The sequence below is a fragment of the Diceros bicornis genome, chromosome 15 (genome assembly GCF_020826845.1).
Source record: "Diceros bicornis minor isolate mBicDic1 chromosome 15, mDicBic1.mat.cur, whole genome shotgun sequence".
Taxonomy (NCBI): Eukaryota; Metazoa; Chordata; class Mammalia; order Perissodactyla; family Rhinocerotidae; genus Diceros; species Diceros bicornis.
Genome location: NC_080754.1, coordinates 22,629,941 through 22,657,617, shown reverse-complemented (window position 1 = coordinate 22,657,617; position 27,677 = coordinate 22,629,941). Strand labels below are relative to the sequence as shown.

At 40.1% G+C, this 27,677-nt stretch overlaps 1 protein-coding gene across 1 annotated transcript; it reads left to right on the top strand.

Annotated features, from left to right (window-relative positions):
- The first annotated feature begins 1,388 nt into the window (after positions 1-1,388).
- On the top strand, positions 1,389-27,387 carry HCLS1 (hematopoietic cell-specific Lyn substrate 1). The gene is made up of 14 exons (XM_058555881.1): positions 1,389-1,525; positions 3,933-4,016; positions 4,596-4,669; positions 11,525-11,654; positions 13,299-13,409; positions 15,196-15,250; positions 22,738-22,848; positions 23,514-23,569; positions 24,184-24,253; positions 24,872-25,083; positions 25,503-25,607; positions 26,128-26,377; positions 26,523-26,591; positions 26,792-27,387. Exons 2-14 carry the CDS (start codon positions 3,933-3,935, stop codon positions 26,923-26,925), a joined length of 1,461 nt encoding a protein of 486 aa, XP_058411864.1. The 5' UTR covers positions 1,389-1,525; the 3' UTR covers positions 26,926-27,387.
- Positions 27,388-27,677: the final 290 nt, after the last annotated feature.

The following is a 27,677-nucleotide window of genomic DNA, read 5'->3' as shown; positions in this document are numbered from 1 at the left end:
TGCTCCATCTCACTGTGTCTCATCAGGAATGAACTTGGGACATTTGCTAAGAACAGATGGGGTTTCTTGTCATCTCTGATTAAATTCTATGGTTTCTCTAAAGAAATTATACCTGGATGGTGTGTCACAATATCTGATCTGATCATTCCTATTTTTGACACTGAATTAGGATTTGAAATGATATAAAAGATTTTTTCACCTTCTACAAATTTACTCTTCCTTAAAATAATTTTGGTGCTGCCATAATAGAGAGGTCATGAAGTAGGAGAGATCAATAAATACAACTGCCCCCAGGCGTAGAATCCTTAGATTTGGACGTGACTGAAGTCTTACTAATGCAGAAATCCCCTCAGCATCTTGGACCAATTTCATCCAGTCTCTGCTTGAATCCATGGGGGAGCTCACAACTGAGCAAATCAAGTTAGAACTCCACGTCAATCTAGATTAGGAGAGGCCAGGTCAGATACAGTAACCAACACCCTCAAATTTTCAGTAACTAAAAGGATTACTTGTGTTGTAGTCACTGGGGACATCATGTTGGGGACCCTCTTACTCAGGCTGCCAGAGGAGCCACTCTGGAGAATTGCAGGTTGCCTTGGTGGGCAATGGGCGAAAGAGCATGGCAAAGCTCGCGTTGATCTTAATGTCTCCACCAGAAAGTGATGTGTTTCACTTCATTTATTTCACTGGCCAAAACAAAGTCACTGAGCATGTCTGACTTCAAGAGGGAAGGGAGGAGCAGCAAATCTTGATGAACAGAAATACAGAATATCACAAAGACCTTCCATCCCCTGGTACTACCTCGTTCTTTCAGACTTCTTCCTTCTGTCTGGAACAAAATCTTTCTACCAGTTAGCTCAGACTCCTCGCTGTCTCCTGAACTATCTCTGCACCTTTCTCCCTCCACGTCTTGCCTTTCCCCTTGTGAGTTATTCCCTTCCATCGTTCAATTGCTCAACGTTTATTTGAACGTCTACTATATGCAAACCTCAATTTTAAGTGCTGTGGGTAACGTAGAAATGAGTTTCTTTTTAAATCTTACCCTTCAAAATCCACATAAAAATCATTTTTCCCATTAAGCCTTTTTTGATTACTTCAGCCCATACCAAATTCTCTAAATTCTTTTACTATAATAGATGCAACTGCTCACCTATTTAGGACACAAATGTTGTCCTACAGCATTCTTTTATGTGTTTCCTGGTTGAATGTTTTGCTTCCCTGATCAGATTATAAGCTCAGAGTAAGAGCAGCATTTTCTATGACTTCCTCGTGACCCTCAAAGCCTTGCAAAAGAGGAGGCACAGAAGCATTTAATCCTTTCTTATTTAAGTGCCTAAGCAGAAGGAACTGACTCAAAACTTCAGGAAGTAGCTATGAGGACAGGGTGGCAGGAAATGACAGAAACCTGAATACGGAACCGAAGCAGCAGCTCAGTTTCTTGCTCTGAAGTAGCAGCAGCCAGAGAGGGAGCCGAGTGTCGACGTGAGGAGCTGGGAGTTTGGAGCAAACACTCACACTATTGGAGGTGGGTACTGGGAACAATGGGAAAGTTGGGGAGCACAGGAGAAATGTTGAAGTAAGAGGATCCTACCTAGCTCTTAGTCCTTGCTGAGAGATGAAGTCACCGCTAGCAGGCTTTTAATCTTTTATGGCCAGAAGGCCTGGGTGTAAGTCGTTATGGATAATGAACATCTGGGGATGGAAACAGAAGTGGGGGGCTGGAGCCCAGGGAACATGATTCAGCAGCCATCCAGGACCCCTGGTTTCTGCTGACAATCTACAACCCTCTCTAAGGCCTGTGGCTCCTAGGCATTGAGTTGAGAAGAGGACTGCAGGAGATGAAGACAAAGTCTCTGCCCTAGGAGAGCATATGGTCTAGCAGAGAGACAAAACCCACATAGGAGACACTGTAACAGATCAGGAAGTAGGTGCTAATGGACGCCAGTTCTGAGAACCAAGCGCTGATGCAGGCCAAATGAAGGCGTGATGCTTCAACTAGGGCTAGTTTCTGTGATTATAGGATCGCAGAATCCCAGAATGTCAGAAACAGAGGGAACTTGATGGATCAGCTAGGTTAACCTCTTCACTTACTTTCCATTAGGGAAAGCTGAGCATCAGAGATGTTCAATGATTTACCAAATTATTTAATATTTGTAAATTGCCTCGCCCAGTACCTGGCAAATAAGTACATACTGTTGATTCCCTTATCCATGCTCCCACAGGGGCTTAGTAACAGAGCTGGAATGATCTTCTGACTCCAAGCTCATATACTTTACTGATGCCAAGGCAGCCTTGTGATGAGACCCTTGATTGAGCCTGCAATCCTGGGCACCATGCCTCACCAGGTTACTTGCCCATCACCACCTCTAGATTGCACCTCTCAGCCTCCCTATTTCTGGCCAGTACCTCATAGATACTAAATTGCCTCTGTGTCAGAAACTCTTCCTTTTGTTTTGAAAATACATGACGATGGGAGGTTTATGAGAAAGTCAGGCTGAGGCCTCAGAGGAACAGCAGGAAAGACGACAGGACCGTCAGTCCACATTGCTTCCGTATTGCTTACGAATATTTCAGAAACTTCTCCTTTCCAGCTTTCCATGTGAAGTCCTTTGGTTGCAGAGTAGCCCAGGAGCCAAGAACATAGGTTTTGTCTACCTGACGCCTCATTTGTAATTGTTGCCCGCTGGGGAAGGCAGAGCTGCTCTCGGCAGTGATTCATCCCACAGTGCAGCTGACACAGTCAACACTTCTCCAGTGTGCTCTTTGCATCTCTTTAACCAATCTACCCCCAAATTTCCCTTGGGCTAGTTTCCAAGGGGTTTTTCGAAGAGCATAGAGAACGATGGAATTTTCAAGTGAAAAGAAAAATCCAAGAGTCTGAGGGCCTGGGTGGATAAACTGGAGAGTCCTAGGAGTGGGTGTAAGAGGGACTCCTTAAAGAGACAATGAAGATCGTGGGGAAAGACACCAGTGAGGTGAGGAATCTAAGCAGGGAACGACGAGCAGGGGAGTTGCCAGCTAGCAAGTGGTACCAGGGTCAAGAAGGCTCAGTGGCCACCAGAGCGGGTGAGCGTTGGCTGTTGTTTCCTCTTCACACCAAGATCCAGGATACCACAGACGCAGAGCCACTGCGTGGCTCCTCCTTATACATGATTGGCAGGGCCAACAGAAACACTGGGGATGCCCCAGTAGAGTAATAATTTGGTACTCCCTCAAACTAAGGTTCTCTAAATATTTCTTTATCATTTATTTAGTTAATAAAGATATAATAGCTTTTAATGTTCAAAATAAGAGATTTGTTACATGCTATTTTTTGAACCAGTTATCTTCTTTAGAAATATAATTGAACTCTTCTTAAAAATTGAAGAATAAATGACTTATTCTCAGCAAACAATGCTTCCCTGTGCATTGTGCAGTGTAGGAATTTCAGCTGACTGCCCCTACTGGCCTCATGCAGCTTGCAGAGAGGAGTGTAAATATTCGTTTTATCAGGAGCTGGACCAATCTAGATTTCGACAACTATAAAAGGAGTCATATGTAGAGTGAAATGGCACTATGATTCTAGGGATGTTCTAGCTCCCCTCCTTGATTACCACTTCAAGCCACTGCCTGACTAGCCACTGGACACAAGCGAATGATCCAACAGTTTTGACACCGAGGTTATTTAGTGTTACCTACACCCAGGATTACTTCTTTCCAGACTCAGGTGTGGCCAGGCCATGTTAGTTTTTCTTGAATAAATCCCCATCCTCTCTCCTCTAACTGAGCAGAAGTGGTTTCCTAAAACTTCCATCTGCTTTGCTTCAGCTTCTATATTCTTCCAAGAAAAAATGGCAAGAAACGTTGAGCTGCTATATCATTGACTTCAGAATTCTTGTTTTCCTTCCTCCCAATTTTTCCCCTTAATTATTCCCATCTTCTGTCACCCTCAGATGTGGAAGTCTGTAGTAGGGCATGATGTTTCTGTTTCCGTGGAGACCCAGGGTGATGACTGGGACACAGACCCTGACTTTGTGGTGAGTTTGGAAATAGTTTTGCTTGGACAAAGAAGGGCAGGGAAGGGAGAGGCATATGGGCCACTCTCTGACCTCTGAGGGGGCTTAGAAAAGGACAGTCTGGGACTGAGATAGCATCATGGTGGGACTTACTGGTAGGACAGTTGGCTGTGATAAGTGGGGCATGCATGAAAGCTGGTATTGGAGGTGGAAGGAGACAGGTGCAGGGGAGTTTGACATTGTGATTGACGGGTAATGGCAGACTATGCTGAAGGTGAGGAGCAGGTTAGTCTGGGTCTCCTTTGGCCTGGGAACCAGGAGTTGGGCTGGACATGTGTATTTTGGGAAGATTCAGAAGTTGTAGGAGACCTGAAGCGGAAAATGTGAGGGATGTAGAGTAGGAAGGGAGGTTTCAGAGCTCACCAGTTTAATTTTAACATGGGGGTCAGGGTGGGGTAAACAGAGAGGAGTCCGGGTAAAGACCCTGACTGAAGGAGGCAGCAGATGCAGGGGACGTGGTGGGCATGAGCGTCAGCTGTATGGCCTCTCAGCGCAGCACATCTCTTGCCATTACTTATTGCAGAATGCTGTCTTTTGCAGAATGACATCTCTGAGAAGGAGCAACGGTGGGGAGCCAAGACTGTCGAAGGCTCTGGACGCACAGAACATATCAAGTAGGTGCCAAAAGTACTGGGGAGTGGGAAAGCGATGTGGGAAGAGCCCAGAGAAAAGCCGGAGACTCAGGGGAAGGTGAGGGAGGAAGGAAAGAGAGAAGGTAGTTCATATCTATATGTCTCTGTCTTTATATTTACTTGAATCTGTACCTCTGTGTCCCTGTGTGTGTCATTGTGTATTTCTATTTCTTGTCTCTCCTCTTATCCCCACAACCCTATTATCTCTCTTTTATTTGTAACAACTATGCTATTTCCTCAAGAGGGACTATTATAAGGGATTCAGAGAGGAAATGGCTCAAATGCTGAGGTTGTATCACTTTATCTATCAATCTATCAATCACTAAATCAACCTATCTATCTATTTAGTCATACAAATATAGATGTGTGTCTAGAATATAGGGTGACCTCAGATGGGCCAAGGAGGATTCAGTAAAATGTCAAGGTAAAGAACTAAGAATAAATATTGTAAAAAGAGGACAATATCAGGTTCCATACCTGGCCTGAATGACTTTTAAAATAAAAATTTGTATTTGGCTACTTGACAGAAGTTGGAAGACATGAATATTAACGAAGAAATGTGACACTTGGAAAACCCGTTGATTAAGACTATTTTGGTAATGGTGTTTAGGGATCTTAAAGATTATAACCCAATATTTTATCAGGAAAAAAAGCAAAACAAACCAAAAACTGATACCATAAGAGAAAAGGAACTCACAGACATATCCAGGGTTTCTGTGGGATATTGTGTATATTCAGATTGAGAGATTCTCTCTGCTTTTCCATGGATTATTCAGGATCATCTAACCAGGGCTGTCTGCTTTGGATAGTATCAGAATGTCAACTATTAGTAGCAAGGTAGACACAATAAACAGTATAACAAGAGCAAAAATAAAAAAGCAAAAACTACACACAAATTGGCAAAATTAACACATTTTTAAGCTCCATTTTAACTTTTTGCACCCACATTCTAACAACAGTGTTTTTACCTCTTTTCCCCCTAGATTTAAAAAATGTCAGTGGATGACCACATTGCCCAAACAACACACTATGAAAACTTGGCTTGTGTTTATATAATTTGAAAATATTCAATACCATGCATTGTTGTTTAATCAGACATAAATAGTTTATCTTAAGTAACTGTAATGAATATTATTCTTAAACAAACCAAGAAATTCTGGAAGCAGTTGGAGAGATGAAAAAATGGAACAGGTCATGCAGGAAGCTTCTTGATGCTGTAGGCTCATAGATCAAAAAAAAAATTGAGACCCCTTTCCTTTTCTGAGTAAAGGCCACTCAGCCCTAATATCCTGAGAGCTGTTAAGACAAGGATACAAACTCACCTTGTACTTTTCCCCTCCCAGTGCCTGTCTCATGCATAGTAGGAGCAGAACATTTTAAGGAAGACTCCTAAACCTCTGCCATAATCTTATGAAAAGAGCTTGTTTGGATATCAGATAAATTTAGATTCAATTCACAGCTCTGCCATTACTAGCAATGTGAATTTAGACATTAGACCTCTCTGAATCTCAGTTTATTTATTTACCAAATAAGGATAATAATGGCTGCCCTGCAGATGTATGGTTAGAATTCAATGGGCTAGCATTTATCAATGTCTAGTACAGTACTTAGCACCTCTTAGCAGCTCAATAATGTTCTATTTCCTGTTAATATAGATTAATCAGATTTTTCTTCCTGAAAACCTAACATAAACATGTAAACTGATGCCAACCTTCCTTCTTTCTAAGTGGTGTTACCTGGACTGCTGTGTTGCACAATCCAGTACGTACATCACTCTGACTGGTTCTCCCTGGAGGTGTAAAAGGTGATGACCCTGGATGTTTCCTTATTACGCTAACTGGATCTATATATGACAGAATAAATGGTGGAGACATTTACACAAAACCCCACTCCCTTCCCATTTTCCCAAGCTACCGAAGTGTAAAAGCCCAATCTCTGCTAGTAACTAGCCAGATGATCTTGGACAAGTCGCTTTTTCTCTCTGATTCTCAGTTTTCTCATTGGGATCAAAAAGACCTCTGGAAGACTTCTCAGTAGGTAGTCTCTAATATTCTGGGGTTTTCTCTGGCTAGTGTGAGCTAAGACAATCTTTAAGGTCAGACGGAAATCACCGAGGTCCTTGGGAAGGAGGGGGAAGTTAGAGAGGAGCGCAGTAGCTGCAGAGCTCACATGACCCAAAGCAGGAAAAGGAAGTGATTGTGGTTCTCACTAAGCTCGCTGTCTTCCCCCACACCGTGATCTTTCTTTTTTAGGTCTGCCTAAAATAAATTTAGTTTGGGGAGTGGTTTGGTAATCTGATGAATAGCTCAAATGATCCTACTTATCCCTCATCTACTGTATAGAGGAGTCCTGGGCCAGGCAGCTCCAAGCAGCCTAGTGTTTCCTAGGAACTGCCTGGTTTTCAAGGGCTGTTGTCCTTTCCTCCATCTTCTTGCCACTCTTGCCCACTCTTGCTCACGTGCCTCTTTACAGTCAATATGTCCCACCCCCACCTCTGGCTGGATGTAAACACTGATCTGCTTCTGGTCACTATAGATTAGTTTAGCCTGTCCTAGAATTTCACGTAAATGGAATAATATAGAATGTATTCTTTTTGTCTGTCTTCTTTCACTCAGCATGTTTTTGTGATCTATCCATGGTCTCGTGTGTATCAGTCTTTTGTTCCTTTTTACGGACATGTAGTATCCCACTGTATGGATATACCACAGTTTGGTTTATCCATTACCTTGTTGATAGACATTTGAGTTATTGACAATTTGGGGCTATTACAAATAAAGCTGTCATGAACATTTTGGTCCAAATCTTTTTGTTGACATGTATTTTTATTTCTCCTGGGAAATACCTAAAAGTGGAATTGCTGAGTCACATAATAAGTGTGGGTTTAACGTTTTAAGAAACTGCCAAACTGTTTTCTTAAAGGAATGTATCATTTTTCATTCCTACCAATAATGTATTGGTTTCAATTTCTCCACATCCTTGTCTATACTTGGTATTGTTAGTATTTTTAATTTTAACCACTCTGTGGGTGTGTGGTCATTTTAATTTGTATTTTTCTGTTGACTAATTTTATTAAGCATCTTTTCATGTGCCATTCGTATGTCTTCATATATCTTCATTTTGAAGTGTCTGTTCAAATCTTTTTCTCACTTTTAAAGTGGGTTTTTTGTATTCTTTTTGCATTTTAAGAGTTCTTTGTATATTCTGGATACCAGTCTTTTGTGAGATATGTGTTTTACAAATATTTTCTTCCAGAGTGTAGCTCACCTTTTCATTTTATTAATGGCATTTTTTGAAGATCAGAAGATATTAATTCTGATGAAGTCTAATATATAAAAATTTTTTTATGGTTAATGCTTTATATGTTCAAGAAATTTTTACCTATCTCAAAATTGTGAAGATTTTCTCCTGTGTTTTGTTCTTAAGGATTTATAGTTATAGCTTTTAAATTTAAGTCTATGATCTATTTCAAATTAGATTTTGTGTACAGTGTGAGGCAGAGATTGAAGTTCATTTTTTTCCATATGGGTATTTCATTATTCCAACACCACTAAAAGATTATTTTTTCCTCATTGACTTACTTTCCATCTTTGACCGTATACATTTGGGTCTATTTCTAGACTACTTTATTGATCTATGTGTCTACCTTGACCCCTACCATATGCACTGATTATTGTTGCTTTATGATAAGTCATGAAATGAGGCAGTCCTCAAATTTGCTCTGTTTTTTTTAGAAAAAACTTTTTACTATCCTGGAACTTTACATTGCCCCATATACTTTAGAATAAGTTAGTCAATTCCTACAAAAACGTCTGTTGGTATTTTGATTGGGATTACATTGAATCTATAGATCATTTTGGAGTGAACTGACATCTTAATAATCTTGAGTTTTCCAATCCATGAACATGGGATAGCTCTCCATTTATTTAGATCTTCTTTAATTTTTTCAGAAAAATTTTTCAGTGTTAAGATTTTGCATATATTTTGTTAAATTTATCCTAAGATATTTCATGTGGTGGTAAGTGGTATTTATTTTTAACTTTCAATTTCCAAATGTTCATGGCTAGTATGTAGAAATAAAATTGATTTTGATAGTGACCTTGTATCCTGTGACCTTGCCAAATTTTAATAGTTCTTAATAGTTCTAGTAGCACTTTTTTGGTAGATTCTTTACGATTTTCTACACCTATGATCATATTGTCTGTGAATAAAATCTTATAGTCTGAGTCACTCACCTTTGTGCTTTTACTTTTGTAATAAAAACAAAAAGATCTGTTCTTTCTCTTAGCTCATCTTTGAGGCACTGGATTTCACTTGGTTCCCATAAACTGCATTGCTTTATCAATTCCAAGGTATTTTAAAATTTAAAATAGGTATCTGAGAGTTAATGTGTTAAAAGTTGCTTAGGTATTCCACTTAGCACACTGAATTCTAATTTTTTGTTTTCCTCTCTATGTCTTCCACCTGACCACTATCTCCATACATTAATCATCTTTGTGTCCTCAGAGCCTAGTAGTGCCTCACACTCAAAAGTTTAATTAGAGCCAGCCCTAATGGCCTAATGGTTAAAGTTTGACATACTCCACTTTGGTGGCCTGGGTTCAGTTCCCAGGTGCAGAACCACACTACTTGTCTGTCAGTGGCCATGCTGTGGTGGCAGCTCACATAGAACTGGAAGGACTTACAACTAGAATATACAACTATGTACTGGGGCTTTGGAGAGGGAGGAAAAAAAGGAAGATTGGCAACCAGATGTTAGTTCAGGGCAAATCTTTCCCAGCAAAAAAAATAAAAATTAAACATTAAATATTTATTGAACGAAGGGATGATATAACTAAGACCTGTTTAGAGTGGCTTCAGCTATATTCTAAAGAATTTAATAAGAAGTTAGTCTTCTTGGGCCCCAACATTTTCATTCAAAGTATATTATCTGTTGGCATGATCATCTGACTAGACTTGCTGTCATCCATTAGGTGGATATTCCTGAATCTCATTTTCTAATCCCTTTTAAAAATCTGTTTCAAGGGGGAAGGGAGGAAGGTGAAAGAGGTGACAGAGCACATGTGTGTGGTGATGGATGGTAATTAGTCTTTGGGTGGTGAACGTGATGTAGTCTACACAGAAATCGAAATATAATGATGTACACCTGAAATTTACATAATGTTGTAAATCCATGTTACCTCAATAAAAACTAAATAAATGAGTTGTCAAAGCCCCCCCCAAATATTTATATATATATAAAAACTTGTTTCAACTATAATATAGTTATGACCCATGTAGCAATCATTGGATTCGTTAAAACTTTGCAGATTTTTCCCATTTGAAAGTAATGTTTAGGCCTATTTTCTTCATTCTTCATCTGAATACTTTTGTTGGGAAATAGTCATTTACATGTTTTTGGACCCAACAGCTTTTTGGACACAGACATTTCTAAAGTGTTGGTGTTGTTGAACCAGCAACACAGGATCTCTGCCTTCACTGCTGCCAGAGAGTTTAGGGCATGTCCGGAACAGAGGGTTCTTCCAGCACTTAGCTTAATTTCATCTGGTTCAAAGCCAGCTTTCCAAAATTAACTGACTAAAGCTGAGAAGACTTTTTAAAAAGACCTTTGGTGGACTTAGACTACAAGGCCACCAGATGGGTCTATTCTTCCATGAAAGAGGAGCACTTCCGCTGTGAGATGGCCATTCTACCTGTAACCAATGTGTCTGGTTTTCCTGAGCTAGTAAGTCCCAGTAACATCACTATCTCAATTCCCTAAACCTCCATTTCTTGCTGCAGGAAGTCAAATTTTTTTATTTAGGATTCTCTTGCCCAAATGTTTCTAAGAATCCCCAGGGGTCCTTATCTGTGTCCAAGTATCAGTTCTGATTGCCACTTATTGGTGCTGGTGCTGGTACTGAGCTATCACTTCATATCTTCAGGCCAAAGAGATATGAAAAGGTGCTCTCTACCCTCATAGTAAAGACAAAAGTGAGGTAAGAAGGAGAATGTCTCCTTTTGGTGTTACATTCTCTTGGGGATAGAGGTGTCCCAAATTAAGGTTATTTGAGCCTTAAAGTGTTATAACAATTAGTAATAAAAGTGAATTTTATTAGTTAGTTTTTATTAGTTTTAGTTATTTCAGGAATTATCATATTTGGGGGTGGGGGTGAAGAGCATTCATTTTTGACAAGAAAATACACTAAATACTTACTGTATAGATAAATTCCCCAGTGCTACATTTTTCATAACCATCATTTTTAATGACTTCCTAGTATGTAATTGAAAGGCAATATTGTGATTTACTTAACTATTCTCCAATTATTGGCCACATAAGTTGTTTCTTGGTTCGTGCTGTTGTATACAATATTTCAGTGAATATCATTAGACATTAAGCATTGCCATATTTTAAACTATTTCCTTGGGGTAGACTCGCAGGACTAGAATGTGTGGGTAAAAGGGTATATGAATATTGTTGTGCTTCTTGACATAGAGTACCTAATTGCTAGAAAGCAAATCCATTCAGAGAGGAAAATAACTTCCCAGTTACTAGAATATAGGTATCATTGTCCTCTAATATTTAGGAACATGAAAAATGGGACTAAATATTAGAAGATTATTTAGTGAGCAAAATCACAGTCTAGAGGAAATAATATTCACTTATGGAGAGTTTAAATCAGGCTATGGTATGCAGGCCACACTAATCTCTTACTCTCAGACCCAACACTGGTAGACTTTGGGGCCTCAGTTTATTGCTAAAAGTAAACAGATCACACATCAACATTTCCAATTTTCTGGGAAGGTGGGTTCGCTGACTTCCCTGTGCTAGATGGGTCTCTGTCATGTGGTTACTTCCAGCATCCACAAGCTGAGGAACAAAGTATCAGAGGAGCATGATATTCTCAAGAAGAAGGAGATGGAATCAGGGCCCAAAGCGTCCCATGGCTATGGAGGTCGGTTTGGGGTGGAAAGAGACCGAATGGACAAGGTGAGTTGAAAGGGAGGTATTTGCTTTAAAAAAAAAAGATAGATTGATTCATTTGTTGGTTTCATGGTTTAAAACCTGTTCGAAAGTACAATGTTCATTTGGCCTTTAAAATAGAATGTCCACATATTATTTGTATCATTTTTTTCCCCTGATCTCAACACATAAAATATGGATGGCAGAAAATGGGAGCCAAGTATTTAGAAGGACTGACCTATTGTAGGCCCAGGCACGCTGTAAGTCCTAGACTGAGAAGACAGGAAGCACAAGTAGAGAAGGGAAATATATGTTTTAAAATCATTTACTGCTTTTAAATGTTTGTGTATTTTGTCTATGTTGCAACTTCTCTTATTATTCAAGAGTAGTTTTCTTTACTGTATATTTAGTGTTCTTTTTGTATATATATTATACGTTATTTATATGATGCGCACACAGATGTGAAAAATATTGATGTGAATTCATCCATTAGATGCCCTCAAATATGAATATTGTTTTCCCTTTATCCATTAGATGCTCTAAAAGCATGATAAAAGAATGCTTGTATATTGAATCATATTTTTGTTGATTTTCCTAACCTCAAAAACAGAGATATATTCCTATAAGAATAAAGGTTTTCTCTCCAAGGAGAGAAAAAAAATCCAATGAAAGCCTTTAGTTCACCCTCAAGAAGTGTTTTGTTTTGTCATTGTGTAAAGTGTAGTGTAGGCATTGTATTCTCCCACAAAATTCCTAGGAAAAAATAAAATAGACAAGCAGTCATTCATTCTTAAACTCAACAAGCAAAGTTGACCTATACAGACCCAAAAATATTGCAAAATGAGTTCCCAGAAGCTCATTTAGGGCAGTGCTTTTACATCAATCTGTGTATTGGTGTTGTTTATTGGAGCATAGGATTGGAAATACAGGAGGAAAGAGAAGCTTTCTAATTTCTTCTCAGTTGAGACTCTGCAAGATATCATTATTTGGTTTGAAATATTACTCAATTCCCAGATTACTAAGGCATCCAGATCTAAATATTAGAAGAGATGTATGTTTCAAGAGCAAATAGAAAATAAAACAGTAGATGGAATAAAAAAGATTTAAGTAATACGCCATCTTGGACTAGTCACAGTATTGTCTACCAACCCCCTTTGGTATAAAGAGTCAGTCACTGCTAAACATCAGGGCTCAGGTGGCACTTATGAACTTTGATGGTCATACAGGAGCAAAGGTCCAGAGAAAAAGCGCCTGGCTGTTTTGGTGAAATATTCAATCTTGTCTATGGCATCCACTCAGTCCCCCTTGGTCTCTCCCCTGTAACTACCCTCATTTCTTTTTTTGAAGCACAAAGCCCTTGCTTTAGGTCTCTTTTTGTTTCTGGTTTAAATACTGCTCCATCTACCTAGTTTCTATCCTTCTGGTTCCCAGCCCGTCCTATGGGAGTGTCCTGAATGATGAGTTCCTAATGGTATTAAAGAAGAACCAGGATGTGCAAGGCTTCAGAAGAAGTCACCTTGCTCGTCCATCACATTTTCCTTGGCACCACTGTCAGAGGCTATGAGTCTGACCCAGAATGAAATTTCCTGTGTTCTTATATTCCATTCCGTCTCTGTATCTGTTTTTCTTCATGGTCATTTTGTCACTCAATCCATCCCTGATTTTTCTCAGAGTGCTGTGGGCCATGAGTATGTTGCTGAGGTGGAGAAGCACTCTTCTCAGACTGACGCTGCCAGAGGCTTTGGGGGCAAATATGGAGTTGAGAAGGACAGGGCAGACAAGGTAAGTGACAACTCTCTCCCCACACCACCCAACTCGAATCATGTGGGACACTCACCCTTGAATGTGGGTCTATGCTTTTCCTGTGGAAAGACGGGGCAGTGGACTCAAGGAGGGTCCATCACAAGGATAGTTCCCATGGCCTCCCTCAGCAAGTTCCTTGGTGCCACTGTTGCAGGACGTGTGCTGAGCTGAAAGGCGTTACTTTAAATGAGACAAAGACTCTGTTGGTTTTTATTATATCTGTATGCATGAGGAGAGAAGAGGGGAATTCCAAAGCTCCTCTTTTGGTCAAACTTCAAAACCTTATAAAAATTTACGCTTTTCAGGAAAGTAGAGATGTCAGCTTAAATATTATTACCATGCATCAAATAATCAAAAAAAAAACACAACTAATTAGGGTTACAATGTTTTTAAAAGGTAAATGTTACTTTTCACAGGACTTAGCATCACATCCATGAAGTCCAGGTGTTTTAAAGACTCTTTTGTACAAAAAAGTAGTTTTTAAGAGAAAAGCAAGGACAGTATGATTACTGATGAGAGAGTGGTCAGGAGAGCACGATTGATAACATTGATGTTCTTATTTTCACATCTTAGTAGATCAGCTTCTTTGATCTCATTTTTTACGCAGAATAGTGTCTCTTCTCCTGCAGCTGCGCACAGAGGACATCTTTACAGCTAGCAGAGATTTTTTTTTACCTGCAGTTGTTAATTAGATGGGCCTGAATCCTTGAAGTTAAGTGTGAGAATGTTATTTGCATTGTAGGGGGGAAAAAGCAGAAAAGTTCAAAACATTGTAAGCGAAAGGAAAAGCGCAGAAGGTAATTTTTTAAGACTAATGGAATATGGAGCATGTAATATTCTTTTCTAATCAGGATGGAATTTCCTTTCCATCTTGGCCCCCCTCCTGCCTTTGCCTAATCTTTCATTGTTCTCTCTTTCATCTTCTGCCTCCAGAGCCACAAACTAAATCACCTAAACAATCAGTGTGTCATGTAAATCAAGAAACAGTACACATGACTAGCTCTTAAGAAGCAAAATCTAGACTTGCTTAGAGACTCATAGTTGCTGAGCCAGATAAGGACGCAGCTATGTGGGGATGTTAGGTACAGGCCAATATATCCAGTCCTGGAACAGCTAGGATCCAGACTCTCCTGGTTGCCTCTCATCTCACCAAAATCCACATCTGGGTTTCCACTGCTGAGTAGGGAAAGAGAAGAGGCACAGTAGAATCAATTAGGAACAGGATAATATCTCTTACATGCACATAGTGCTTTATAGTTTACGAGGCACTTTTCTAGCTATTATCTCATCTTAGTTTCATGAGAGGTAGGAAGAAAAGCCCTAGTTTACTGAGTGACCCAATGCAGATGCTTCATATACCTTGCCCCATTTAGTCCTCACAATATCCCAAACAAAGAGGGATCATTTCTCTCATTTTATAGTTGAGGTTAATAAGGCAGGCATACCTATTTGCATTTCATATTTGAAGAGACCGAGGCTCAGTAGTATTAAAGGACATACCTAAAGTTAAACAACTCTAAACAGGGAAGGTGAGGTTGGGGTTTGAGTCGAGAGCGGTCTGTGTCCAGAGCCTGTGTTCTTTGCTCTGTAGCATACTGTGTCTATACCAGCCTGTCAGGCTACCATCTGTTTCTATGTTAAACCCCATACTCAGCCCTGAGCCCCTATAAACTAACCTCCGGACTGAGCTAGGAGTAAGGGTAAGTGGGGAGGAGAAAAACTGTCAGATCTGATTCTAACCAATTCTCTCTCCTTTTCTCTGTAGTCAGCAGTTGGCTTTGATTACAAAGGAGAAGTGGAGAAACACGCATCTCAGAAAGGCAAGGACCCTGCCCTTCAGCGTTAGCAATCTGACTGACCTGCTATTCTGCTCAGACTTTAGCTCCCAATAGCTGTCATCAACTCCCTTTAGTTCCATGACCCACTTCCCCACTATTTTATTTATTTTTAAATTCAAGTATGTTCTTGCTTCTTTCTTTCTCCTTTATCGCTTTCTATGAGATTGATCAAGTTTTCTTTAGTCCCCTTTTCTTTCTAGTGGATTGAAAATAAGGTGTTCTACTCCTTCATTTTAGGAAGTAATCCCTAAGTTTTAACATGCATCTTTGACTTAAATTTAAAATTAATCACTACCTCTTCCTGAGTAATAAAGGAAATGTAAAATAATTTAATTACATTCCTTCTACATTCTACATTCTTTGTACCAACTGGACAATTGTTGTTGTCCAGTATATTGGTTCCATGTGTTTTTAAACCCCACAAAAATTAGTCATTATTATTACTTAGTAAATGCTTGTTTAAATGGACCTGCATATTTGCCAACTTCCTAGCTCATCATTGTTTATTGTATTTCATTGTTTCCTCTTTGTTTCTTCTTTTTCCATCTTGCTAAAGTATATCCTTTGCTAATTCTTTTAGTGAGAGTCTATGAAAGAACTCCCAGGTTTTGTCTGAAAAATGTCTTTATTTTGCTCCATTCTTCATTGTTATTTTCCCTTCATCACTTTGAAGATATTATTTCATTGTCTCTGGCATCTCTCTTGTGTCAGTCTAATCGTCATTGCTTTGTAGGGATCTTGTCTCTCTGTTTTGTTTTTTTGTGTGTGTGAAAGGTTTTCTTTTTGTCTCTGATATTCTTAAATATCATCTGGATATGTCTAGGTGTTGGATCTATTTTTATTATCCTACATGAGACTTATCACTCCTCCTCAACCTGAGAAATGACTTTCATTATGGAAAGTTCTCAGGCATTTTCTCTGGATAGTCTTCTCCTCTATGCTCTTTTATTCTTTCTCCTGGAACTCATATTAGATGTGTATTAGAACTTTTCATTCTCTTCTCAATGTCTTTTTTTTAAAGACATTTTTTAGAGCAGTTTTAGGTTTACAAAAAAATTGAGAGGAAGCTACAGAGATTACTCATACCCCCCCACATGCAACATTAGCAACATCATTCACCAGAATGGTACATGTTTTACCAAGGATGAACCTACATCAACACATCATAATCACCCAAAGTCCATAGTTTACCTTAGGGTTCGCTTTTGGTGTTGTACATTCTATGGGTTTAGACAAATGTATAGGGACATATGTTCATCATTATAATATCATACAAAGTATTTTCATTGCCCTAAAAATCATCTGTGCTCTGTCTATTCATCCATTCCCCACCCCCTCTGACAGCCACTGACCTTTTTACTGTCTCCATAGTTTTGCTTTTTCCAGAATGTCATATAGTTGGAATCATGCATTATGTAGCCTTTTCAAATTGGCTTCTTTCACTTAGTAATATGCATTTGTTTCCTCCATGTCTTTTCATAGCTTGATAACTCATTTCCTTTTAATGCTGAATAATATTGCATTGTCTGGATGTACCAGTTTATTTATTCATTCACCTACTGAAGGACATCTTGGTTGCTTCCAAGATTTTGCAATTATGAGTAAAGCTGCTGTAAACATCTATGTGCAGGTTTTTGTGTGGACATATGTTTTCAGCTCCTTTGGGTAAATACCAAAGAGTGTGATTGCTTGATCCTATGATAAGAGTAGGTTTAATTTTGTAAGAAACTGCCAAACTGTCTTCCAAAGTAGCTGCATCATTTTGCATTCCCACCAGCAATATAGGAGAGTTCCTCTTGCTCCACATCCTCATCAGCATTTGGTGTCGTGAGTGTTCTGGATTTTGGCTGTTGAAATAGGTGTGTAGTGGTATCTCATTGTTGTTTGAACTTGCATTTCCCTGATGACGTATAATAAAGAGCATCTTTTCATATGCATATTTGCCATATGTATATCTTCTTTGGTGAGATGTCTGTTAAGAGCTTTGTCCCATTTTTTTAATTGAGTTGTTTGTTTTCTTATTGTTAAATTTTAAGAGTTCTTTGTTTATTTTGGATTACAGTTCTTTATCAGATGTGTCTTTTGCAAATATTTTATTCCAGTCTATGGCTCATCTTCTCACTTCCTCGACAGTGTCTTTCACACAGAGCAGAAATTTTTAATTTTAATGAAGTCCAGCTTATGAATTATTTCTTTCATGGATTGTGTGTTTGATGTTGTCTCTAAAAAGGCATCACCATACCTAAGGTCATCTAGGTTTTCTCCTATGTTATCTTCTAGGAGTTTTATAGTTTTGCATTTTACGTTTAGGTCTATGATCCATCTTGAGTTAATATTTATGAAGGGTGTAATGCCTGTGTCTAGATTCATTTTGTTTTGCATATAGATGTCCAGTTGTTCCAGCACCATTTGCTGAAAAGACTATCTTTGCTTTATTGTATTGCCTTTGGTCCTTTGTCAAAGATCAGTTGACTATATTTAAGGGGGTCTATTTCTGGCCTCTCTATTCTATTCCATTAATCTATTTGTCTATTCTTCCACCTATACCACATTGTTTTGATTACTGTAGCTTAATAGCAGGTCTTGAAGTTGGGTAGCATCAGTCTTCTGACTTCGCATTGGCTACTCCTTCAATATTGTGTTGGCTATTCTGGGTCTTTTGCCTCTCCATATAAACTTAAGAATCAGCTTGTCAATTTCCAAAAAATAACTTGCTGAGAATTTGGTTGGGATTGCATTGAGTCTATGGATAAGGTTGGGAAGAACTGGTATGTTGACAATATTGAGTCTTCCTATCCATGAACATGGAATATCTCTTTATTTATTTAGTTTTTCTTTAATTTTGTTCATCAGAGTTTTTTAGTTTTGCTCATATAGATTTTGTACATATTTCATTAGATTTATACCTAAGTATTTCTTTGTCAGGGATGCTAATGTAAATGGTACTGTAATTTTTTTTTTTTAATGAGGAAGATCGGCCCTGAGCTAACATCTGTGCTAATCCTCCTCTTTTTGCTGAGGAAGACCGGCTCTGAGCTAACATCTATTGCCAATCCTCCGCCCTTTTTTTTTCCCCCAAAGCCCCAGTAGATAGTTGTATGTCATAGTTGCACATCCTTCTAGTTGCTGTATGTGGGATGCGGCCTCAGCATGGCCAGAGAAGCGGTGTGTCAGTGTGAGCCCAGGATCCGAACCCGGGCCGCCAGTAGCAGAGTGCGCACACTTAACCGCTAAGCCACGGGGACGGCCCATGGTACTGTATTTTTAATTTCAAATTCCACTTGCTCATTACTGGTGTATAAGAAAGCAATTGACTTTTGTATATTAACCTTGTATCCTGCAACCTTGTATAATTGCTTATTAGTTTCAGGAGTTTGTCAATTCTTTCAGATTTTCTATACACATAATCATGTCATCTGCAAGCAAAGACAGTTTTATATCTTCCTTCCAAGTCTGTATACATTTTATTTCCTTTTGTTGCCTTATTGCATTAGCAAGGACTTGTAGAGATGTTGAAGAGGAGTGACAAGAGAGGACATCCTTGCCTGATCTTAGTGGGAGAGCGTCAAGGTTCTCATCATTAAGTATGATGTTAGCTGTAGGGTTTTTGTAGATAGTTTTTATGAAATTGGGAATGTTTCTTTCCATTCCTAGTTTACTGAGAGTTTTTATCATGAATAGGTGTTGGATTTTGTCAAATGTTTTTTCTGCATCTATTGATATGATCATGTGATTTTTCTTTTTTAGCCTGTTGATGTGATGGATTACATTAATTGATTTTCAAATGTTGAACCAACCTTGCATACTTTGGATAAATCCTACTTGGTCCTGGTGTATAATTCTTTTTATACATTGTTGGATTCAATTTACTAATATTTTGTTGAGGATTTTTGAGTCTATGTTTATGAGAGATATTTTTCTGTGATTTTCTTTTCTGATAATGTCTTTGTCTGGTTTTGGTTTTAGAGTAATGCTGGCCTCCTAGAATGAGTTAGGAAATATTCCCTCTGCTTTTATCCTCTGAAAGAGATTGTAGAGAATTGATATAATTTCTTCCTTAAGTGTTTGGTGGAATTCTCCAGTGAATCCATCTGGGCCTGGTGCTTTCTATTTTGGAAGATTATTAATTATTGATTCAATTTCTTTAATAGATATAGACCTATTCAGATCATCTATTTCTTCTGGTGTGAGTTTTGGCAGATTGTGTCTTTCAAGGAATTAGTCCATTTCATCCGGGTTATCAAATTTGTGACAACAGCGTTGTTCATAGTATTCTTTTATTATCCTTTTAATTTCCATGAGATCTGTAGTGATGTCCCATCTTTCATTTATGATATTAGTAATTTGTGCTCTCTCTTTTTTACTTACTTAGCCTGGCTAGAGGATTATCAATTTTATTGATCTTTTCAAAGAACTAGCTTTTGGTTTCATTTATTTTCTCTGTTGATTTTCTCTTTTCAATTTCTTTGAGTTTTGCTTTAATTCTTATTTCTTTTCTTCTGCTTACTTTGGGTTCAATTTGCTATTCTTTTTCTGTTTCCTAAAGTGGAAATTTAGACTATTGCTTCTTACTTTTGATTTAATTTCCTTTTTTTCTTCTTTTCTAATATATGCATTCAATGCTATAAATTTCCCCCTAAACACTGCTTTCACTGCATCACCCACATTTTGAGAAGTTGTGTTCTTGATGTCTCTTAATTTTTCTTCTCTATTTCCATCTCTTTATCTCCCTGTGCTACATTCTGGGTAACTTACTTGGATCTATGTTAATTTCAGTAATTCTCCTTTCAGCTATGTTTAATTATTGTTTAAGCTGTCCATTAAATTTTTAACTTTCTTTCAGATATTTTTATTACTGGAAGTTCCCTTTGGTTCTGTTGCAAATCTGCTGATTCTTTTTTTATAATGTCCTGATGCTTTCATTATGTTTTTCCCCTTTCTTTAAGCTCTTTAATTATTTTAAAAATATTTATTTTGGGCCAGCCCTGGTGGCATAGTGGCTAAGTTTGGCACGCTCTGCTTCGGTGGCCTGGGTTCAGTTCCCAGGCATGGATCTACACCACTTATTGGTGGCCATGCTGTGGCAGTAGCCCACATACAAAATAGAGGAAGGTTGGCAACAGATGTTAGCTCAGGGCAAATCTTCCTCAAGCAAAAAGAGGAAGATTGGCAACAGATGTTAGTTCAAGGTGAATCTTCCTCAGCAAAAAAAAAAAAAAATTATTTTATAGTTTCTTTTATATGGTTATATTATTTGAAGTTTGGGGGTGCTAATTCTTCTGTTTGATTAATCTGCTTTCCCTCATGGTTATTTATTTCTTTTATGGTTGTAATTTTTGTTTGTGAACTTATTTCAGTGGGGGAGAGGGTTATTTGTTTTATGGGAGTTTCATGTGCACTGGGTTGAGTAAGTTTCCCACAAAGAGAAATTTTACCTTTACTTCTAGCTGAGTTTTAGGGGTCTTAAGAGTAATGAACCATTTTTAATTTATTTTTTTTCCATTATGAAATCAATTTCTTAAATAGATACATCTATTCAGTCTTTCAATTTTTTCTTAAGTCAGTTATGGTATGCTGTGTTTTCAAGGAATTTTTCCATTTTTTCTATGTTGTCAAGTTTATTAGCATAAATTCACTTGTAGTATTCCCTTATTTTCTTTTTAACCTTTGTAAGATCTGTAGTGATATACTCACTGTCATTTCTGATATTGTTAATATGTGTTTTTTCTCTTTTTAATTGATTATTCTTGCTAGAAGCTTATCAATTTTATTATTATTTTCAAAGAACTAACTTTTGACTTTGTTCATTTTCTCTATTGTTGACTTGTTCTTTAAATTTTATTGATTTCTGTTCTTATCTTTATTATTTTTTCCTTCATTTTAACGTGAGTTTAGTTTGTTCTTTTTCTAGCTACTAAAGGTAGAAACTTAGATAATTGATCTTAAGCCTTTATCATCTATGTAGGTGCTTAAAACTATATATTTCCCTCTAAACATTGCTTTTGCTGCATTCCACAATGGCATATGTGTGTTTTAAGTTTTATTCAGTTTAAAATATTTTCTAATTTCTCTTATGATTTCTTCTTTGGCCCATGGGTTATTTTGAAGTGTGTTAATTATTTTCCCAGTGTTGGGGAAATTTTCTAGATAATTTTATTGTTATTAAGTTCTAATTTAATTCTATAACGATCAGAGAATATTTCAATCTTTTGAAATGTATTGAAACTTATTGTATGGACCAGTATATGGACTATCTTGGTGAATGTCCTATTTGCATTAAAATGTGTATTCTGCAGTTGGGGTGTAATGTTCTGTAGATGTCACTTAGGTTTGTTAGTTGATAATGTGTTTTGGGCCCTGTGTAATTTTAGATTCTTTTGTCTAAATTTTCTATCAATTAATGAGAGAAAGATGTTAAAATTTTCAACTATGATCATGAATTCGTCTATTTCTCTTTCTGCTTCCATCAGTTTTTGCTTCATGAATTTTGATTCTGTTAATAGGTTTATACCCAGCATACATGTCCCTGATGAAAGAATTGTTTTCCTATTGCTGTGTTATGTCTCTCTTGTCTCTTAGAATGCATTTTGTCTTGAGGTCTACTTTGTCTCATATTCTTGCCATCTTTCTGATGTTTACTTTTTCTGTGGTATCTATTTTCCTAGATCAGTATTAAATTAATTTCTCAGTTTAGAATTCCTGTATAATATAAGTAGTATAAAATTGGATATTTGTATTCCACACACTTGAGTGTAGGCCTGTAGTTTCCAAATCTCATAGGTAAATTTTACCCCTACCAAATGTTGAACAAATTGCAACCTCCTTACCATTTCTCTGGACAAGCGAATTTTTCTAGAACTCTTTTATAGGCGTGGGCAGAGCTTCGTTTCCTGCTCCCCAGGCTTGTATAGAAATTAGAACCCCAGACCCCAAATCCTAATCCCTAGGCACTAAATTTGTGACTTAAAATACCCTTGGGTTTTCTTTGGTGTCAGCTCGTAATTATCTTCATATCTACTGCTTTGATTCATCTATTTGTTTTTGGAGCTAGGAATTTTCTTTACTTCTTTTCTTTTGAGCTTCACTATTAAAAAAAAAATGATTGTTATATTTTAGCTGACATTTCTAAGTTTTTATACAGGAGTAGGGAAAGGCATACATTTCATTCATATTTGCCCTTTTTTTTCTGGAAGTCTCTCCTTATACTCTCTATGCTTTCCCCTTGAAATGATCTTCTCATCTTGGGATGGAAGTAAGAGAGGAAAGGAAAAGAGGAAAAGAATGAGCGATGTTGAATTAAAGCTTGCAAAAATGGCTTAGAACACCATTTCTCTTTAATACACCTATATTCGAGCCCTGTTGTCTTCCCAGGCCCCTATCACCCTGCACTGGTTCCTGCTGACTCCTCTCTTTCACAGCACTTTCCTGAGGGTGAGAGTGGTCTCTCATGACTGTTCTTTCCACCGTAGATTACTCTCATGGCTTTGGTGGCCGTTATGGGATAGAGAAGGATAAACGAGACAAGGCAGCTCTGGGATATGACTACAAGGGAGAGACAGAGAAGCACGAGTCCCAGACAGGTGAGTTGGGGTTAGAGAGGAGGGAGGTCATAGAGTCGCACAGAGCCATCCTTCCTTCCTTTCTGGAAGCTGACACAGAAGACCCAGATATGCAGCGGAGGTCGGGCGGGGGTGGTGAAGAGTAAGTGTATGGATGTGGGGATGAGTGGGGGGAGACCAAGATGGGCAGAGAGGAAAACAGCAAGATTAGGAGCAAGACAGAGGAGGGAGGCCAAAGAGAAGGGATCATTGAGAAAGGGATGAAGACAGACAGTCTGGGTGATGGCAAGAGTGTGATTTGGCTATGAGTCTTAGAGGCCCCTCTGCCCCACAGAGGACAGAGAGACCTCCTTCTTCCCTGAGACACATAGGGGATAGCTGGAGGGTTCTCCTTATTTTTTCCTGTTTCTTCCTTTATGTTTCTCCCTTTTCTGTCACTTCTCTCTTTTCATGTTTCCCTCTTCCCATCTCTCTCCCCTCCATTCTCTCCCAACATTTTTTCTCCCCATCCTTTTCCATCTCTTCCCATCCATTCCTCTCTTTATCCTCTGATTCTCACACTTCCTCATTCATCTCTCTGTTTTCCACATTCCTGTCTTCTAGTCTTTCTTCCCACTGCTCCCTCTTCCCACATATTTCCAGCATTTTAACTCGTCTTATGACTCTCAGACCTTTTCATCCTGCAGATTATGCGAAGGGCTTTGGTGGTCAGTATGGAATCCAGAAGGACCGAGTGGATAAGGTAAAGCAACAGAACACCAATGTCTTGAGAAGAGTTCCCTAAACTGCACCTGGAGTGCACAGAGAAGAATGAGAGGCGAAAATGGAAAAAGGATCGGAAAAGCTAGGTGCCCTGAGCACTCCTCACTGACTGCCCTCAGCATCTAATGGGCATGTCTTCCAAAGCCTGAGCTTTAACTAAGGAGAGTGGAGGGAGGCAGAGAGAGACAGATAAACTCCAGGGAAAGGTGAAGTTTGAAATTTCCTAGATTACTTGGCATTGCTTAACCAAATCTATAATCTCTTCCCACTCCATTTACTGTCCTCCCCTACACCAGTTCCTCTGCATGCATTGGCCAGGGTCCCTGCTGTGTTCCAGGCAACTGGACTTAGAGATGTGAGATGTTAGGTATACATGAGCTTTCAAAAAGGGGAGCTGAGCCCACCAGTTTAGAACTTCTTTACACCCTCTCTGCTACAAAACAACAATACTGTAATACCCTGTCTAACTATTGAGCATCAGATGGTCAAGCATACCTCCTGCAGTGGCCCCAATCCTCAATACTGCCTTCTGGGTCATTACCACTCCCTCCCCTCGCCCCCCGCACATTACACATACTGTTCTCCTACCTGCAGAGCGCTGTTGGCTTCAATGAAATGGAGGCCCCAACCACAGCTTATAAGAAGACGACACCCATAGAGGCTGGTGAGTCTTAACCATTCCCTCTCTCTTTGCTCCTCAACCACCTCTCCTTTCTCATTCTTTCTTCTTACTAGACTACCTCCTCCATGCCTTCAACCACCTAGATTAGCTGAGGTAGACTTGATCCCTACCCTCATATTCCCAGATTCTCTCTCCTAGAAAAACCAGGTTAAGTGTATAGAAGGAAAGAGTGACATTGAGGAAGGAACTGTGAGCAGAGAACACAGAGAGGGAGGGGTGGAGAGCCACCAGGGGGAATACATATGGATAGGAGCTTGGGATGGGGGGTAGATGGTGGGTGGTGGTCCAGGGGGCATACAGATTTAAGGAATATGAACAGGGAAGGATGTGGGTTAGGGGCCCAAGGCTTATAATTTAGAAAGGACAAGAGTCTGAGATTGCATGGCCTGGCTATATAGAAATCTAGGCATGAGGGCTACACCATCCTCCTATAATTTCCTTGTTTCTCCATCCATACCTCTTTACCTTCCCTTCCGTGAGTCTCTTTCTATCTGTTCTCCCCCCGATATTTAACTGATTCCTCTGCTTCCTTCAAGTGCCACCTCCCCACTCCCACCCCTGACCCAAGACAACCCTAATTCTTCTTGCCTGTGTCTGCAGCTTCTAGTGGTGCCCGTGGGCTGAAGGCAAAATTTGAGTCCATGGCTGAGGAGAAGAGGAAGCGGGAGGAAGAAGAGAAGGCACAGCAGATGGCCAGGCAGCAACAGGAGAGAAAGGCCCTGGTAAAGATGAGCCAGGAGGTTCGGCAGCCAGCAGCCACTGTGGAAGAGCCAGTGGTGCCAGCCCCAGTGCCCAAGAAAATCTCCTCAGAGGTGAGTGCTTGGCCCTCTGGGATCCACATCCAGGATTTCTTGTCCAGACAGGAGCCTAAAGGGTCCAAATCATTGGTAGAAAATAAGACACAGGTCTCCTCTGTGTTAGGCAAAGTCTATAACTGCTGTCCCTGTCTTCAGGAAGATTTCAGTCTGGCTGTGTAATTGGGCCTCATATATACCAGAATGTTAGGAGGAAAAAACCAAGATTTACATAGTGCAACAGAAGAAAGGTCACCAGCCAGTGCAGCCAATCATTACTGCAGGAACAAGAGTAAGGAACCATCGCTTGAGGTTGGAGCCCATCTTGAGGGATGATTGATTTAGATTGGCAAAGATAGGAGGGGGTGTTCCAGGTCAGTGTAAGAGAGAAGGTGGAGGTTTGCTTGCTTACTGGAGAGATGCTTCATTCTTCACAGGCCTGGCCTCCAGCAGGGAGCTGTCCACCGTTGGAGCCTGAGCCTGTGAGAACCAGTAGGGAAGAACCAGTGCCCACTCTGCCCCCAAGGCAGAATCCCCCAGAGGTAAGCAGAGCCCCAAAGATTCTCTGTCCCTTCCCAGTCCCCTCATGTCCTAGGAAGGTGGGCTATACAGCATGACCAACCATCCTGGTTTGTCTGGGACTGTTTTGGTCTTAGCACTGAAAGTCTTGCCTTTGGGAACCCACCCAGTCCTGGGCAGACTAGGCCTTTGGTCATCCTAGCTGTGGTATATACTCCAAACAATGTGCTTTTGTTTCAGTGTTTTCCTGGTCTTCCAAGGAATCTGACTTGCTTTCTACTTCCCTCTCCTCATACCTTTTACATTCCCCTCCTGTCATCTCTTGGTAGGTGTTTTGAGTGGGTGGGTATGGGAGGAGGTTGAGGAATGAAGGTGGATGAAAGACTGTGTTCCCTAGGAGAGGCTGTTAGATGGAGGCAAGGATGGAGGATAGATGTGGAAGGATAGTGATGGGTGGGGTCTTAGCAGTCCTCCATTTGGAGGTTTTGGAGAGGCAGCTCCCGGTGAGTGAAAGTCACGCTGCTCCATACTGTCTCTTCTCAGGACTATGAGGAGCCCCCAGCTCTGCCCCCCAGGACTCTGGAAGGCCTCCAGGTGGAGGAAGAGCCAGTGTACGAACTAGAGCCCGAGCCCGAGCCCGAGCCCAAGCCTGAGCCTGAACCTGAGCCCGAGCCTGAGAATGACTATGAGGATGTTGCAGAGCTGGACAGATATGAACAGGATGATGAAGCAGAGGGGGACTATGAGGATGTGCTTGAGCCTGACGATCCCTCTTTTCAGTCCACTGTGGCTGGTGAGTGGTGGGGGGAGAAGCAGCTTCTGAATTCGGTCAGATCTAGAGGAGCGTAAGAGGAAGAACAATTACCTCATCACTCAGAAGGACCTGGGTTTTCCTTTTCCACATTGGTGAGATCATGTTTATATTTCTCATATTGCAGGATCATCAGGCTGCCCGGCAGGGGCTGGGGCTGGGATCTCAGCTGTAGCCCTGTATGATTACCAAGGAGGTAGGTTGGGAGTGGCCTGAGGGATCTGGTGCCTGGCGGCCCGTAGTACAAGAGAGGAGGATGAATTCTGGGGGTCAGGAAGGTCCCAGGCTTGGTGTCAAGAAGAACAGGCCTATTTCTCTCCCTGAGGTTTACAGTCGGCACAGGGTCAGAGGGATTCCTATCTGACCATCCTAATATACTGTCAATTTCCTCCCTAGAGGGAAGTGACGAGATTTCCTTTGATCCAGATGACATCATCACTGACATTGAGATGGTGGATGAGGGCTGGTGGCGGGGACGTTGCCGCGGACACTTTGGACTCTTCCCTGCAAATTATGTCAAGCTCCTCTAGTAACTGGCTCTCCCTGTCTTCTGGACTGTGACCTCCCATGTCCAAAGTGGCTCTGCCTCCATCCCCTCCCCATTTCTGCTGCAAGTGTCTAACAGGATGTCATGAGATTCTAGACAGACTTTCCTCTCCCTCTCCATTAGGGCTTGGGGCAGGGACAGCATGAGGAGGGGGAGTCTACTTCCCCTCAGTGTCCTCTCTGCCCTGGATGAGCTCATGGACGTTTATCTTGTGTTCCTGCCTCCTTCCTCATGAATGCCCCCCCCCCCCAACAGCCCAAGCTCTGCCTTCCTCTGTTTGTGAACTCTGAGCTTCCTGGTTTGCTTACCTGGGAAGGTATGTCTAGATTGCCTGGTTTGCCTTGTTTTGCTGTTTGCCCACTTTCCTTCTCTGCAGAGATATCTCTGAATCTTCTCTCTGCTCAGTTCCAAATTGGAAATAAAGTGGGACAATGGTTCACCTCTATGCTGTGGTAAATAGTACTTTTTATGCAGCCCTCAATGGCTCTGACTGTCATGGGTTCAATTCTTCTTCCCTTTTTCAGGCGTATTCAGAAGTTTCCCTCCTACCACTGTCCATCATCCTGCACCCTGGATGTCAAGAGCTGGGCCTTTTCCTTAGACTGTACTTAAACCCAGTCCAAAACAAATTGACCTGGGGAATGGCAGTAAGGTAGGGGAACAGGGGCCCAGAAAGTGTCCACATTAAGGCATTTCAACTTCTACTGGCTTCTGCAATTGTGAGAGGCGCCTTCT

Excerpts from the sequence above, each read along its gene's own strand:
- HCLS1 (XM_058555881.1), top strand. The coding sequence starts at position 3,933 with ATGTGGAAGTCTGTAGTAGGGCATGATGTTTCTGTTTCCGTGGAGACC. Across the intron at positions 23,570-24,183 it reads AGAAGGACCGAGTGGATAAG|AGCGCTGTTGGCTTCAATGA; the intron begins GTAAAGCAACAG and ends TCCTACCTGCAG. Across the intron at positions 26,378-26,522 it reads TTTTCAGTCCACTGTGGCTG|GATCATCAGGCTGCCCGGCA; the intron begins GTGAGTGGTGGG and ends CTCATATTGCAG.